We start from the raw sequence: 16,485 nt of genomic DNA, 5'->3' as shown, positions 1-16,485 counted from the left end.
TTTTTTTTTTTTTTTTTTTTTTTTGGAGTACCAGGGATTGCACTCAGGAGCGCTCGACCACTGAGCCACATCCCCAGTCCTATTTTGTATTTTATTTAGAGACAGGATCTCACTGAATTGCTTAGTGCCTCGATTTTGCTGAGGCTGGCTTTGAACTCGTGATCCTCCTGCCTCAGCCTCCTGAGCCGCTGGGTTTGTAGGCATGCACCACCATGCCCAGCGTACATTCAGCTTTCATGGATATTACCAAATAGTTTTCTGAAGTGTTGGTGTCAATGTGCACTCTCCTCAGAAGCCTATGATAGTTCTGTAGCTCCACTGTCCTGCCAACATCTGGCAGTTTTCACTTGTTGCTGTCTTCATCTCCTTTCCAGGAGACATGTGGTGGTAGTGTGTTGTGGTCTTAGTCTGCACTTGGTGGATGGCTGATGAGGTTGAACACCTTTCCATCTGTTTATGGATCATCAGTAGCTCTCCTATTTAAATTACTTTTGCCCATTTGAATTAGGTTATCTGGCTTTTAAGAATTCTTCTCATATTAAAAAAATATATATATTTTTTAAATTTAAGAGCTTTTTGTGGGTTTTTCTTCTACTTGCTCCCTAGTAATGGGGATTGAACCCCAAGGGCACTTTACCCCTGAGTTACATCCCCAACTCTTTATTTTTTATTTCAAAACAGGGTCTCACTAAGTTTTTGAGACTGCCTTGAACTTGTGATCCTCCTGCCTCAGCCTCCTGAGTCACTGGGAATATAGGCATGCCACCCATGCTTTCTAGCCTTTTATGGACTCTTCTAAAAATATACATTAAAGAATTCCAGAAAATGAAAGCCTGTCACAGAAAGGAAATTTTTATCTATTTTTCATGACTCCTTTTTCATTGTAGCAATTGCTGTTTCGCTTGTGTCATGAACAGCTCTTTTAGAAGCAGTAATGGCGGAGTTGTATGTATGCCAACAATAATAATATAGCATAGGGTATTTTCTTGTTTCAGATGACGATTTATGAAGACTCCGTTGCAGCTCATCTTACAAAAATCCTCAATTCTGATGAACAAACGGTGATTGTATCGTCTGCCAAGTGAGTTGTGGAGTTTGAGTCATGAAATAGTTACGTGGTAAAAATTAAAGGAAAGCTGCTTCTTCCTTCTTATATCGTTTTTGAAAATTTTTCTTTTCAAAAAATATCTATGAAATTCACAAAATTAGTTGTAGTGAATTTGATTTGATTTTTTTAAAAAAATCACTTAAGCATTTTATTTGGAGTGGAATACATTTAGATAAATTTATATATATATATATATATATATTGCTGCTTAATTTGATACATTTTTTGTCAAAAACTTGTAATAAGTATTTAGAGGTTAATCAATCTGATGTCTATTTAAAGGTAGATTATGATTAATTATAACATGGAAAGCACATGTTGTTATAACTTCTTACTTCTAAAAACACTACTGCTTAGGAACTGTTTACCTCAGTAAAAGGAAAACAACGATGAGATTTTTCAAAATGACATTTCTCAGCATGTTTAAATTGCATAATTATGTTTTAATTCAAAGTTATCAGATTTTAGTTAAGTTGATTGCATACATGGAGCCAAAGCTACTTGATGTTATTATCCCAAATGCTGCCTGGCTGGAATTTAGAATTTAGTTTGGAAGCATCCTATACTGATGTCATGAGAACTGGAAGGCTGACCAGAGGAAGGGGATGAAACCACCCCAAATTTTCAACTGATAAGTGAAAGAATGCTGAAAGAGTCTAGCTTAGCAGCAAACATTACTATTATGCAGAAAGAGAGGAGACAAAGAATGGGTAGAAGGAGAGAAAGGGAGTGGGAAAGAGGTAAAGGAAAAATACACTAATTTTAGTATCTCACATACTTCATTTGCAGTGAAGAAGAAAGAGAACAGAAATCTTTAGGGAAAACTTACTTGTGACAGAAGTACAAATGTAGTCAGAATTGCTTTTGATGACATCTCATGCAGGAACAGGAAACAGCCCTGAACAATAGAAAAAGAGTTCAGTGGGTTAAGGGAGTGGAAGCAAGTGGTTGTTGTAGGCAGAAAAGGACTGCAGACTGGTGGGCAGTACTGCTGGTTGATTTATGTTTATTTGTTATTTAATGAATTGTATTGCTTTATGGTGAAATATGTAAATTTCCAGTTTGTCCCAGGCCTCAACACTCCTTAATGCCTTTCTCTTTCTGGCCACAATTCATACATCTGTTACTATCTGGATCCCTATAGATATTTGACTTTGCCACCTTTGTCTCATGAATAAATGCTTATTTATAGGACATTTAAGAAAACATTGCTAGAAAAGATGGCAAGTTGGAAAGGAAGCTTTGAAAAGGTGTAACAAATTATAAAAGAATGATTCCTTATTTAATCCACTGTAGTTAAATATTTTCTCTGACTACCTTTTAGCAAAGCCTTTGTATTGATCTTCACGTTTTGATAAGTTTGATCACTGTCTCCTATACATTTTATGTATTTTTAATTAAATGGAGTTCAGGCCATGAAATTTGGACATATACAAACAAGATCATTATGGCAGCCACTGCTTTCTCTTTCTTCTTCTTCTTCTTCTTCTTCTTTTTCTTCTTCTTCTTCCTTCTTCCTTCTTCTTCTTCTTCTTTTTTTTTTTTTTAATACCAGGGATTGAACCCAGAGGCGCTTAATCACTGAATCACATTCCCATCCCATTTTATTTTTTATTTTGAGACAGGGTCTCACTCTGTTGTGTAGGGCCTAGCTAAATTGCTGAGGTTGGCTTTGAATTTGTGATCCTCCTGCCTCAGCCTCAGCAGCTGGGATTATAGGCATGTGCCACCACACCTGGCTCTTTCTTATCATTCTTAATCTTAATACCTGTGTAGTACAACATTCTTATCAGTGAAAACCTTTTTTCAAATAAAATCTTACACAACATTCCAGTATTAAAAAATTAAAATTGTTTTGTTGATATTAATTGGATGTGCTTAAATTATTAAAGACATTTATGAAAGAGTAAGCAATAAGGTGATAGATGAGCTATAATCTCATATTTGATGCAGTTTTCAATTATTTAATTTATTTTTTTTAAAGAGAGAGAGAGAGAGAATTTTTTTTTAATGTTTATTTTAGTTCTCGGCGGACACAACATCTTGTTTGTATGTGGTGCTGAGGATCGAACCCGGGCCGCATGCATGCCAGGCGAGCGCGCTACCGCTTGAGCCACATCCCCAGCCCTTCAGTTATTTCTGTACCTAATTTGCTCGTACTGTTATAAGGACATTGTCTTTGATTAAATAAAAATGGCAGAAATTTTTTTAGTCCAAGAGTTGCACAAAAACTAGTCGATTCTAAAGTAAATGTTAACATTTTATTTGTCTGTCATGTTTCTAATAATCGTTTGGCCTTAAAAATACTATGTGCTATATTTCTAAATGAAATTTGAAACACTCATTTATGGAATTCTGAAAGCATTTAGAGAACAGTTTGAAAATCATGGGTCAAGTAAATTTGTGTCCTAGTTGACACTTATTCACTAGCCTTGGGATCTGTGTCTGGTTTTTACCAGTGTAAGAAGGGAAAGGAATGCCTATTATTTTCCCTTCATGGAACTCTTAGGAGAATTAAGTGGAGTAATAAATATAGAGCATATAAACTACAGAGTGCTAAAAATATACTAAATTATAGTATCATAGTATACTAAATTATGGTATTATCACCTCATTTCCCTAATTACATTTCAAATGTTTTCTGACCTTGGTCTGGCTCTTTGTTTATGCTGTGCTCCTAGCCTGAGTTTGGGGTTTCTCTCCAAACAGCTCTCTTACCTTTAAACAATTCCATTTTCACCCTGGTCTCCTTGTTACTCTTCTGTGCTCAGCGGCCTGCTACTGTCCTGTTGTCACAACCCCAGATTAAAATTGGGTGGATTTGCTCTAAAGAGTTCAAGAGAGAAAAGAGAGGACAACATGTAATACATTATGCCAGTTAATACAATGTATTTTTTATTTTGTTTTTTTAATGGACATTTTCAAACACTACATAAAAGTATGATAATTTCCCAGTAAGCCCATCACTTAGCTTCAGTGTTTATCAGCATTTTTGCCATCTACTCCCTAGTTTTGCTATAGTATCTTTAAGCAAATATGAGAAATAATTTTATTCTATTTTTATTACATGTACATATATATAATCTTTTTTTAAAAATCCAATAAATTTAATAATTCTCTAGTACCATCAATATTACTCGATCCATCTTCCATGTCCTCCAGTTACAGTTTATATGCTCTATATTTATTACTCAGTTGTAGATGGACATAATGCCTCTATTTGTTTATTTTTATGTGGTGTTAATAATCAAACCCAGTGCCTCACATGTGCTAGCAAGTGCTTTGCCTCTGAGCTATAGCCCTAGCCCCTCAAAATGTTTTAAATAGTTAGTTTTTTCAAATTAAAATCCAAACAAGGTTCACAGGTTTCATTTGGTTTATATGTTTCTTTAAGGCTTTAAAAACCCATAATTGGGGCTGGAGATATAGCTGAGAGGTAGAGTGCTTGCTTAGCATGGATGAAGCCCTGGGTTTAATCCCCAGCTATAAAAAATACAATAAAATAAATCTGCAGTAGTTCCTTCTGCTTATAAAAAACAAAAACAAAAAAATCCTATTGACTCTTGATATATAAAGAGTACCCAAACCACAAAGATACAACTCAATGATTACAAAGAAATTCCTCACATATCTGCACCTATGTAACCACCACCTAGACAAAAATAAAGAATATTCTTCTTATGTTACCACCATGTATGTGTTGAATAAATGAAAAAGTGAATAAATATTAAGGAAAATAACTTCCTTATGTGATTATAGTTATTTCATAAAATAGCTATTTTTACTATTTAAAAATATCTAAATGTTAATGGAGAAGCTACATTTCAATAATATAGCTAAGGTGTAGGTTAACTAATATAGGTGAACCTCAAACGTTATTTCTTTGATTTGCCTGGGATTTTATCAATTCAGTAGAGTATAAGGAGTTATCTTAGAACCAGAAGCTCTAATTAACAATTGATGCCATTTATTAATTAAAAATAGAAAAGTTATTAAATAACAATCTTTACCTGAAACATAAATGTGTTTTGTTTTATTCTCAGTAGTTTTTAAACTTTACTAACGTTAACAGTAGGTAGGCATTACTTAGGGTTTTTTGTTGACTAACTCTACTAACCCTAATTATTAAAATGAATGGCATTTGGTCTATATATGAAATTTTCAGAAAATGAGGTAACTGACAGGAAAAAAACAATAGAATTGGAGCTATTGTCATAGAATGGTAGAATTTAGATTTGGAATTTACTTTAAGGATAATTGAGGTAAACCTCCATGCATGAATAGATGGGGTGCAGAGTTATTAAACATCTTTCTTCAAGCACATAGATTGCAAGGAGTCTTTAGATATTATTCATTAATGTTTCTAAATATCCTTTAATATCTGATTGTAGCATTTTATATTAGATGACAAACAAATTTTTTAGGTCCCTTTCTATGATCTGTGATTCTATATGGGCACCATGGGCGTATTTATCTTAATATAGTATTTGAATATTTTATTGTTCATTGCCCCTATTTTAAAAAGTAAATTGAAAACGGATAAATGAAGACACAGATACTCATTAGGACAATACATCTTGTAAAACAGAATTGAGGTAATGATGGAAAACATTAAGCATAATCATTGTAGACTGTTATTAGCCTCAAGTGACTATTTGGAGCATAGTTAACTGTGAAGGATGACAAAAAAATTAAAGAAACAAAATGTTGGAAATATCTAAAGTTCTAACATTAAAGATAAAAGCAGGGATTAAAATTTTGTTGTTCTTTGAGAAAATCAATGTTCCATTTTCATTGATTTAATTTTTGCACTTTTTCTAGAGAACTTTAGGTATTAAAATAGAAAACTGTGGGTATAGTTAAAGAGTGTCTTTTGCATTACTATAGTAAACACATCTTAAAACTCTTTTTCCTCAATTTGTAAATATCTACTTGATAGGACCTTGAAGTCACACTATTTTTAATTGTACATTTTATTTTAAAAACTCTGTGATTCAAAATGTAAATATTCTGTTTCTTCTGGAATATGGAACTTATGGACCGTAAGACCGAGTTTTTCTTCTGATTCTTCCCACAATTTATGTGGCAAGCAGCCTCTGACCTTCACTCATATTCCCCTTCCTTACCTCTCTTGGCACAGGTTCACAGGCTCATACTGTGATGATTACAGGATCATCTTTTGCTTACTGTCTGCCTTGGGAATGTGGTGCAGTTGAGGAAGGAGAACTCTGCTGCCCCTTTCACTCCTAGATTAGTGGACTGATGGCTCTTGTCCCTAGGGGTTAGTAAACAACAACAAAAGTAGCAATGATAATGTTCTGGCATATGCAGTTTCCTAAATCCATAAGAAATTATATATCAAGACAGTGTTAGAATAATGGCAAAACAAACCTCCATTTTGGAGTTATACAAAAGAGTTGAGAATGCCAATATCTCCTCTCCCAAGAAGGAACACAACTTAGAGACATTGCCAGTAAAGCCCCCAAAAGAAAATCATGATAGTCTGACTTAATATTTTAAGAAATGTCATAAAAGTATAAAACATCAAGAAGAAAAATTTGATGTGAAGGACATAAAACCATCTCTGGTAAATGTTAAGCTAGATTCTTTGTAGAATTTGAGCTCAAAAAGTCAAACAAGGGAGCTGGGGTGTAGCTCAGTAATAGAGTGTTTGTCTAATATGCACAAGGCCCTGGAATTGATCCCCAGCACTGGGAGGAAAAAGCCAACCGAACAGATTAAAGGGGTTAGGAGATAATTATTTTCTAGCAAAGTCGATATAGGAATGGTTGCCCTAAAACAACAAATGAAAGAAAAATTATTAGGCATACTGTATTTATTTCCTAGATGACAAATGTGAAGATTTGGTGTGTTCGTGTGGGCGTATATATGTGTGTTCTATATCCATTGAATGGGTCAATTTCATAATATCTATAATGCCACTCACCTAACAGAGAAATTGTGAATTTAGTAGAAAAAGTAACTTCTGGGTTTTTTTTCATTTTCTTCAAATTCCTCAATGTATAGCAATGATAGAAAGCAAACATTAAAATAATGTTCCCAACAGCATAAATTCTTATTAAACAAAACAAAACAAAAAACCTTAATCATGTACCATTCTGTTGGTGGTTGTTTTTAATCCAATACCATATCCAAAGGCTTCTGAAAGACAGATTTTGTTTGTGTTTCAAGTTATTTTTCCTTATAGTTTATTTCTATTGCAAAGAAACCAAATGTAATTAAAATAAGCAAGTAAACCATATATCGCCAACACTAATGAGACCTGAATTAAATTAGTTTTGTATGTTATTGCATTGGTTATCTTAAGGGGGAAAAATGAATAGATTTACAGAGAATATAACTCAATTCGAGTGACAGATTGGTTTGCAACGTAATACACAACATCTTTTCTCTGCAGGAAAAGTGTGGTATCAAGATACCCATGTGATGAATTTTAGATGGACAGGAACAACACAAGTGACAAACCATGCTAGTTTGTTTGACACCACAGTTTTCATTATGAAAACATGAGCTGTGGGTGATAATGCATTGTTTAAAGAAGATCTAAAAGTACTTTCTTTTTTTTTTGGGGGGGGGGGCAGGGAGGGAAAAGCAGTGCTAGGGATTAAACCGTAGGCTTCACACATGCTAAGCAAGCACTCTACCACTGAGCCATATCCCTCACCCTAAAAGTACTCTTCTTTGAGTATTTGAGAAAGGTGTGCTCTAACCTTAACAGTACTCTAAATTATGGAGAACAGGGTTTGTTAATGTATCCATTTCCCACGTAGGAGGCTTTAGAGTTATTTAAAACACTACACAGTAGGTAGAAGTATGGATTTATATACAAATTATCTGGATATTTTGACAATTCGCTTAATTGTGCTTCTTTTTAAATGTGTTTATAAATCAGAGTAAACTTACTGAATTGTACAGTTTCTATTACAAACCTACTAAGTTTTCTGATTGTATTGTATAATTTCTCTTCCTCAAAGGATATTATGTGAAACCGTAAAGGACTTCGTTGCCAAAGTAGAGAAGGCATATGACAGATCATTGGAAAATGCAGTTGTAGCAGACGCCGTGGCCAGTAAAGTAAGAGGGACACATCAGGGCATGCAAGTTATTTACTGACAATGTTAACATTGAATTGTATTTTAAAACTAAATGGATTCCATGGTTTCTTTGCCAAAACATCTAAAGAAAAATTACTTTTATTAGGCTATGAGGATTTTTAAAATACTCTAATTTATGGTTACCTTGTAATGCTGCATCCTGGAAACAAACCATCATCAAACCAAATTTTATAGTTCAAATCCCTCTCCCAGTGTTTGACATCTTGCCAGGTGATGTACAGCAATCAGCCCACAGGGAGGAATGCTGCACAACTGGTGTTCCAGTGGGTAGAGGAACAGTTTTCTATTTCCAAGCAAACTTTGGCTGGTCCATTACTCTCCTAGCACAGGTCTTTGGATTCACTAGACCTTGTTCTCTTTACAGATTCCACCCTGCTTCATTAGCTTTCTGATGCTAAAATAACAATAGTTTAATTATCTTAAAAGCCACTGTTTTTACTTTTGTAAGTTCATCAGAGGACCTTCTTACAAAAGGATTGGAAATCTTGGGCTTGCAAAGGACTTCACTCTCCCAGATTCATGCTTTAGATGGTAGTTTAATTGGGTAGAAGGAAAAGAAAAGGGAACTAAACATGCATTTGAACCATTCAGCCACTTTCCCTACTCTATGGGGTTTCAGAAAATGGGAATCCTTTCTTAGCCATATTTTTGTCTCTAAACTCTTTGTACCAGAGCTCTGTCTCAGCATGTCACCAAAGATAAACAATGGAGAGGAAAAGGACTGGAAATTGTGTGGAGAGAAAAGCATTCATGGCTACAGTCTGTTGATCTATTTTCCATCTCCACTAAAATTTAAATTAGGTGCTTCTTGAATCAAAACATCTACAGAATAAAAGATGATAGCCAATTGAATTTTAGAGTTTTTCTCTCTAGTGATTAAACATTCAAAACATCTTACATAAAAAATTCTTCCATCTTGTCTGCTGATGTTACTTCCATTTGAATTTCTCCCTCCTTTCCCTGTTTTTTGTTTTCTCAGTGTTCAGTCCTAAATGAGAAGCTTGAACAACTGCTACAAGTTTTGCACACAGAGCCCCAGCCTGATCCTGTCCTCTCCGCTGTCAGCCCTGTCGTCATAGAAGAAGATGCTGTGGAATCTTCAAGTGAAGAATCCCTGGGCGAATGCAAGGACCAGCTCTCAGATGACATTACAAAGCCTTCCTCACAAGGAGCCATCAAACCCAGGGAAATAATGTTGCGGGCAAACAGTTTAAAGAAAGCAGTGAGACAAGTCATTGAAGAAGCCGGAAAAGGTACATGATAACAAAATTAGCATTAGAAGAAGTTGGCAGCATAGCTATTGCATGTGTGAGGGAGTTTTCACAACAGTCAGATTGGACGCACTTGAAAAAAGAATTGTATTTTTTTTTTGAAAAAAATGTTTTTAAGACACCATAGAAGATAAATCTACTAAAAGGAAATTGTACTGGTCCTGTTTATTGTTTTGGTAATAAAGATCAGCACATTAATGATGTATAACATAAAATCTCAGAAATAAATTAAGCTAAAACATTACTATCTTAAATAGAAAAATAATTTAATTAACATTTCCAAAATATTAAATATTTTTCACTTAGTTGGAATATATCAAATTCTTATAGAAAATCAAATCTGTAAACTACTTGAATATGTAGAAAATGTCTTCTTAACATTAATTTCCTTAAGTGTTTGAATGTTTGTTGGTTTATAAAGCATATATAAAAACTCTGCCTATACGTCAATTTTTTATATTAATATATACGATTCTTTTAGAATTTTAGTAGTAGACTAAAAATTAATTAAAATTAATTTGAATATGATTAATGTTCAAAAATCCATTTACATATTTACATGTTGTAACTTGTAATTGGACTTGTATTTCCCTGAAATTCTTACATATTTTTAATTCTGGTAAATATGTAATTTTAGCAACTTTATTTAGTTTCATAATCTCTGGTACTTACAGGCATCACTCCCAAGCTTATTTCTAAATGGTGTTTAGTTGTGAGTACAAAGTATCTTTTGGTATATGTTTCAATTTTACTTTCCTATGCATATCTTTAATGTAGGATGGACTTTATTTTCATTATCCAAACATGTTTGTCTTCTTTCTACTTAGTTATGGATGAGCAGATGGTTCATTCCTGTGAACCAGTTAATCAATTATCTGACTGCAACAATACAGAAATAAGTGAATCTACTGATGATGATACCAAAGAGTTGTTAACTGGTAAGAAAACAATAACATCATTTGGAATTAAATAATATGTGAATTTTCTTTTAACTATTTGCATTTTTATTTCTGAAAGGCTTTTTGGCAGTTAAGCTTAGATATACATGAATGCTAAAATAATAAAGGTAATAGATTACTTAAATTGTTGCCAAATTCCTCTCTTATCATGTATTCTAGAGATAAGCCAAGGATTACAGAACTAGAGATGATTAAATATCTTGGTTTTCCTGAAGAAAAGGGAAGAAACACCTAAATCATTCAGCTTTAAGCTGTTTTAGCTCTCAGATTCCTTTGAGAATTGTAAGAAAGCCACAGGCCTCACAAGCACAAAATTTAGCCTTTAAATTATTCAGCAGTCTCCTAATATCATTGATCAACCGTCTAGTTTGATAATCCTTATTACTAAATTAAGCTTTAAAATCACAGCACATCTAGTTACAACCCTTTCTTTACCAAAATTCATTTTGCCAGGAAATTAAGAATATTACAATTTCTCTGACTTTTAGCATTTAATTGAGGATGAATTTATACTTTAACATTGCCAAAGCAAAAAGTTTCTAATTTATTGAGATAATACAAAAGAGAAATTATAATAATAATAAAGATATTAAGATGATGCACATATTAATGTACTCATGAAAGGTCAACATAATTATGTGAGAACTATTTACATTCAAAAATTTATTAACTTTTTGATTTTAGTTTCTTTATATATAAATTTGGTCATATTAACCTCTCTGTCGCTTTTTCATCTGTAAGATAAAGATAATAACATGCCAGTTTCATTGGGTTGTTGTGAAGGTTAAATAAGTTACTGTATATAAAGTGCCCAGCATTTTGTACACAGTATGGATGTTTGCTGTCATCATTATTATTTATTTTTTATTGATGCTTCTGCTAATTACTTTAACTTTGAAAGAGCATTCTTTAATTGTACTTAAACTACTTAGACTTTGAAATTTGACTTTCTGAATCACTGATGTTGAATATACAACTCAATCCATACTCTAGAACTCTCTTGACAGAGGATCACTCTATCTTAAATAGAAAAATCATGTAATCATGTTAATTATTTAATTATGATTGATTATTTAATTATGATTATGATTGGCTGTAATTGTATTCTTTACTTAAAGCTTTCTGTTTTCTCTCTTAAATTTCAACCCATGATTATAGATGTTCTTAGGTTTTATGTATGATGATGTTGACCATGACAACCACTGGCATTTGTCTAATGCTTTGTGATTGTTTTAAAAAGCAATATCACAGTTGATATATCACCGTATTGGAGATGAATCTGCCTTCTAGAGCCATGTCTTATTCTTCTTTCATGTGGCAGCCCTTAAATGATACTGAAAATAGCTTTTATGGCACCATGTCCCCTTGTCACATCTTATGTTTCCTCTTGCAAATGACCTGTGCTAAGTTTTTCTTCCAGATTTTAACTTAAGAATTTCAATCCTCTTGTTTTTTTGGTTATATCCATTAACATGGATGCATGTTAGATAATTTCTGTTAAGTAATAGCACATTGATACTCAAACACTACTAACTGTACACTTTGGGTGTTTACAAAGATTATAGTAGTTTATACTCATTCCTATTTTGGATCTATAATTTCATCCTGTCAAAATGTTTTGAAGGTTGATTCTATCGTCTCAGGTTTTTCTCATCTGTGAATTTGATAAGCAGGCCCATAGATATTATCATCTATTAAAAAGTATCAACTAAAGCTAGGTTGGCAATGGCATATTGACAGTCAGACTTAATAATTTTCCCCAAGATTACATCTGTCTCCGAGGATTGGTTTGTTAACAGTCATGAATGGTCTTCTAGCCAGCCATCATCCCCCCTTTTCATATTATCATAAACTCAAAACTTTCATTGTACTTAAAGCAATCTAAAATATACAACTATAGTGCTATAGATATTGATATTGAGATAAACATAAATTTAGAAAAGTCTTTAATGTTGCAGCATTTGATCTTAATTTTGGCTAGTGACCCAACTTACTGGAAACTAGCCCAGGAGGAGAAGTGTTTCTGTATTCAGTAATCATTATCTTTGTTGAAGCACTCTCATTTTATCATTATTAAATTATATAATAATTCATATGTCTGAGATGTAAGAAATATATTAATATAATCAATGACATGCTTTATTTAAGAAGAACTATGAATCACTAATTTAATTACCTGCAGTGGAACATCATTCTTAATCATTAGTACACTGTCTGCTCTCTATCAGAAATGAACATCAAAAAGTTCTTTTATTAAAAATTAGCCTCAGGAGTTCTGTTTAAAACAAAAAAGAGTGACTATTCTGTTACTTTTAGTACAGCTGGACTGTTTTGAATAGAATAGAGTGTAAGATTAATATAGTTAATTTGTAATTAGTCTGAGAGAGAGTGAAGATAATTAAGTTTTAGAGTACTTTTAAATTGAATTTGCAGAGTACTGTTTTCCCCCCGCTTAGGAAAAAATACCAACCAAAAGCCCCTAAATTAGTTAAAGGTACCATTTGCTCTCTGTTAAATTGCCTCAGTTTAGATAGAATTAAATCTTCCCTTTTGTTGTTTTCTTTGAGAGTAATTGTGTTTTGGAATAATTTTTGGAATGTTTTGAGCTTTTACGAGAATATAATAGAGCCATTTGGGACAAATCCATCATTTTGAATAAATAATTGAGGCAGGAAAAGTATATTGATTTCATTTGAAACTACTATTTTTTCTTCCATTTTTAGAAGACAATGTTAACTTGTGTTTCACACGTTAGTTCTGAAAATTAATTAAATGTGATCAGATACTCAGTATTTATGAGAAAAGTTGGTGTTGGTAGCTTATTTTATAACACATATTTTCCATTTTCAAAATCATCAGTCTTCAAATTCTCTACTTATCTTTAAGTGTAGGTTACATTCAATTTATGAGTATTACTGAATTTTAATTATAGTAGATATCTATTTTCTATTGATCTCCATGTATTTAAGATCAGAGATCAAGACATCTACCTTGACAGATATCCTCTTTGTTTCAAAAAAATTAAAATGGTAAAAGAATAGTTAAATACAATTAATATTCTCTGTTCCACTGATTGATATAAAGAGAGATTCGATTATTTCATGTCTTGCTAAATTTTATGCCTTCGTCATTTTCTCTTTTTAATCTGGACTTCTTTCTTGCCAACAGTTAAAACTTCACCTCAGTCTCCAGATGCCAGGGCATGTCGTGGCAATTCTCAACCTGATTCTGTCCCTGGTCCAGCTGTCACAGCCACCAAAGAAAACCTCCCTGTGCTCAATACTAGAATAATCTGCCCAGGTATTACAGATTCTGAAAGTGGTGCATTTTTAAGCTTTTCTGTGAAGCTGTGTAAATACTTATTTCCATGAAATATAGAAATGTGTTCTCAAAGATAATGTTCTTTTAGGAGAGTGTTTATAGTATATATTCTAGTGATAATTGCTTTGTTTTTGAACATCTGAAACATCTATTTCAACCCTGATGAAATAAAGTTGCTTGGATTAGGCTAGTAGTAGAGAAACCAAATGATTATATGTAAGAGATGGAGGAAAATATATGTGTTTCCAAGGTCTCCTTAAATGCCAGTTGTTTGACTTAATAAACATTCTTCACCTTCATTCAGAGTAGGTTGGAATCTAAGTTAGACTCTGAAAACCAGAGTCTCAAACGTGTTCTTTTGAAAGATGAATCATAATTCAATAATAAAGTTGAAGACTTTGGCACCTCACTTCCAAAAGTGAGTAGAACTAGATAGAAGATCAACAAGGAAATAGAATACTTGACACATAAAACAAATAGACCTGACAGATGTCTAAGAACACTCTACCTAACTACAGCAGAATACACATTCTTCTTAAGTGTTTGTAGAACATTCTCAAGGATAGACCACATACTAGGCTATAAAATATTTCTCAATAAAACAAAAAGGGTTAAAACACACAAAATATTTTTCCTGCCACAATGAAATGAAAGTGGAAATTGATGAGAAGATGAAATTTAGGAAATGTACTAATATGTGGAAATATGTAGGTCAAAAAAAATTACAAAGGAAATTTAGACCAAATTTTTTTAGATGAGTGAAAACAAGAATATACCATACCAAAACTTGTTTGATACAGCTTAAACATACTTAGAGGTGAAATTTATAGCTGTATATGCCTAGATTGAAAAAGTAGAACTATCTCAAATCAATAACCTTAATAACTTGGAAAAAGAAGAGGAAACTAAATCCAAGCAAACAGGAGACAGCAAGTAATAAAGACTATAGTGGAAATAAACTAGAAAATAGAAAAATCAGTACAGAAAATAAGCAAAACTAAAAGTTGGTTCTGTGACAAGTTCAACAAAATAGACATATCTTTAGCCAAGTGAAAGCAAAAATGAGACAAGATTGAAATTACTAAAAATCAGGAATGAAAGAGGAAACATCATAGTAGACATTGTAGAAATCCAAACGATTATAAATTAGACAGCCTGGGTAAAATAGATAAATACATAGAAATACACAAATGCCTACCAAAACTGATTTAAGATGAAATAGAAAATCTGACTAAACTCGTAACAAGATAATGAATTACTCAGTACTAATTTGGGAAAAAAAAATTCTACAAAGAAAAGCCAAGCTCAAATTGCATCACTGGTGAAGCCTACCAAATGTTTTCAAAAGAATAAACACCAGCCTTTTGCAAACTCTTCCAAAAAATAGAAGAGAAAGGAATACCTCCCAACTTATTCTATGAGACCCATATTACCTTGATACCAAAAAACAAAGACATCACAAGAAAATGCAGAACAATATCCCTTGTGAATATTGACACAAAAATCTGAAAAAAATACTAGCTAACTAAATCCAACAACATATCAAAAGATTTATACACCATAACCAAGTATGATTCCTTTGATGTGAGATCGAATCAATATATGAAAATATAAAATGTAATAAACCATATTAATAGAATAAAGGACAAAAACCACATAGTCATATCAATAGACTTGGAAAAAAAATTTTTTAAATCCAACATCCTCTCAAAGTAAAAATGCTTGAAAAACCAGGAAATGGAGGAAACTTCTTTATTTATGGTAAAGGGCATCTGTTATGCTTGTGTTGATGCAGGAAAGTTCAGGTGTAAAATGATTGGATTGTGAGAACTGTAACCTAATTGGTACATCCTAGTTTTCGTACCAGGGATTCCAGCCTTGGCAGTTAGACGAAATAAAAAGAATTCAAGGCATCCAGATTAAAAGGAAGAAGGAAAACTGTATGTCTTCATTAATTGCTCTTTCATATAGAAAATCCTAAGGGATACACAACACACACATACATACACACACACACAAAAAATAGTGAAAGCTAATAAATAAATATAACAATAAAAAGATAAAAAGATCAGTATGCAAAAGTTGTATTTCTATAATTATATTTTTATATACTGTAAGTGAGCAACCTGAATATGAAATTAAGAAAAATTCATTTATAGTTGCATCAAAAATAAATTTAACCAAAAAAGTAAAAGACGCAAACACTGAAAGCTAGAAAGCATGGCTGAAAGAATTTAAAGAAGACCTAACTAAATGGACTCACATCTAAGTTCATGTGTTGGAGACTAAATATTATTGAGATGGCAATATTGTGTTCAACTACAGGTTGAACACAATATTGCTGTCAAAAATCCCCACTGTTAATTTGAAGAAACTGACAAACCAATTTTTAAATTCATATGGAAATGTAAAAGACCCAGAATAGGCAAAATAATCTTAAAGAACAAAGTTGAAGGGGATACATTTCCCAATTAAAAAAAAAAGTTACATAATACTAGAATAAGTGCATTATATAAATCAATGAAGTAGATCTGAAAGTCCAAAAATAAATTCCTATATTTATGTTAATTTCAACAAGTGTAGAAAGACAATTCAATGGAGAAAGAATAGCCTTTTCCACCATTGGTATTGGGAATGACTAGATTTTACATGTAAAGATGAAGTTGGACCCAAGGGCTAAAAAGCTACGA

The 16,485-nt window shown here is 32.6% G+C and overlaps 1 protein-coding gene across 9 annotated transcripts in view; it reads left to right on the top strand.

Annotated features, from left to right (window-relative positions):
• Positions 1 to 16,485, top strand: part of Dgkh (diacylglycerol kinase eta) — a 190,827-nt gene that overhangs the window by 134,090 nt on the left and 40,252 nt on the right. For all 9 annotated transcript variants that reach the window (XR_007346817.1, XR_007346816.1, XR_007346815.1 and 6 more), the window contains 5 exons: positions 996 to 1,081; positions 8,104 to 8,203; positions 9,224 to 9,497; positions 10,343 to 10,453; positions 13,643 to 13,774. Coding sequence is in view for 5 of the 9 variants with exons in the window: in XM_048800975.1 (XP_048656932.1) it covers positions 996 to 1,081; positions 8,104 to 8,203; positions 9,224 to 9,497; positions 10,343 to 10,453; positions 13,643 to 13,774 (703 nt within the window). In the remaining 4 variants the exon portion in view is untranslated. The remainder of the gene's footprint in view (positions 1 to 995; positions 1,082 to 8,103; positions 8,204 to 9,223; positions 9,498 to 10,342; positions 10,454 to 13,642; positions 13,775 to 16,485) is intronic.

The sequence above is a fragment of the Marmota marmota genome, unplaced genomic scaffold (assembly GCF_001458135.2).
Source record: "Marmota marmota marmota unplaced genomic scaffold, marMar, whole genome shotgun sequence".
Classification (NCBI taxonomy): Eukaryota; Metazoa; Chordata; class Mammalia; order Rodentia; family Sciuridae; genus Marmota; species Marmota marmota.
The sequence above is the reverse complement of the archived record's forward strand: the minus strand, read 5'-3'. Positions and strand labels throughout refer to the sequence as shown.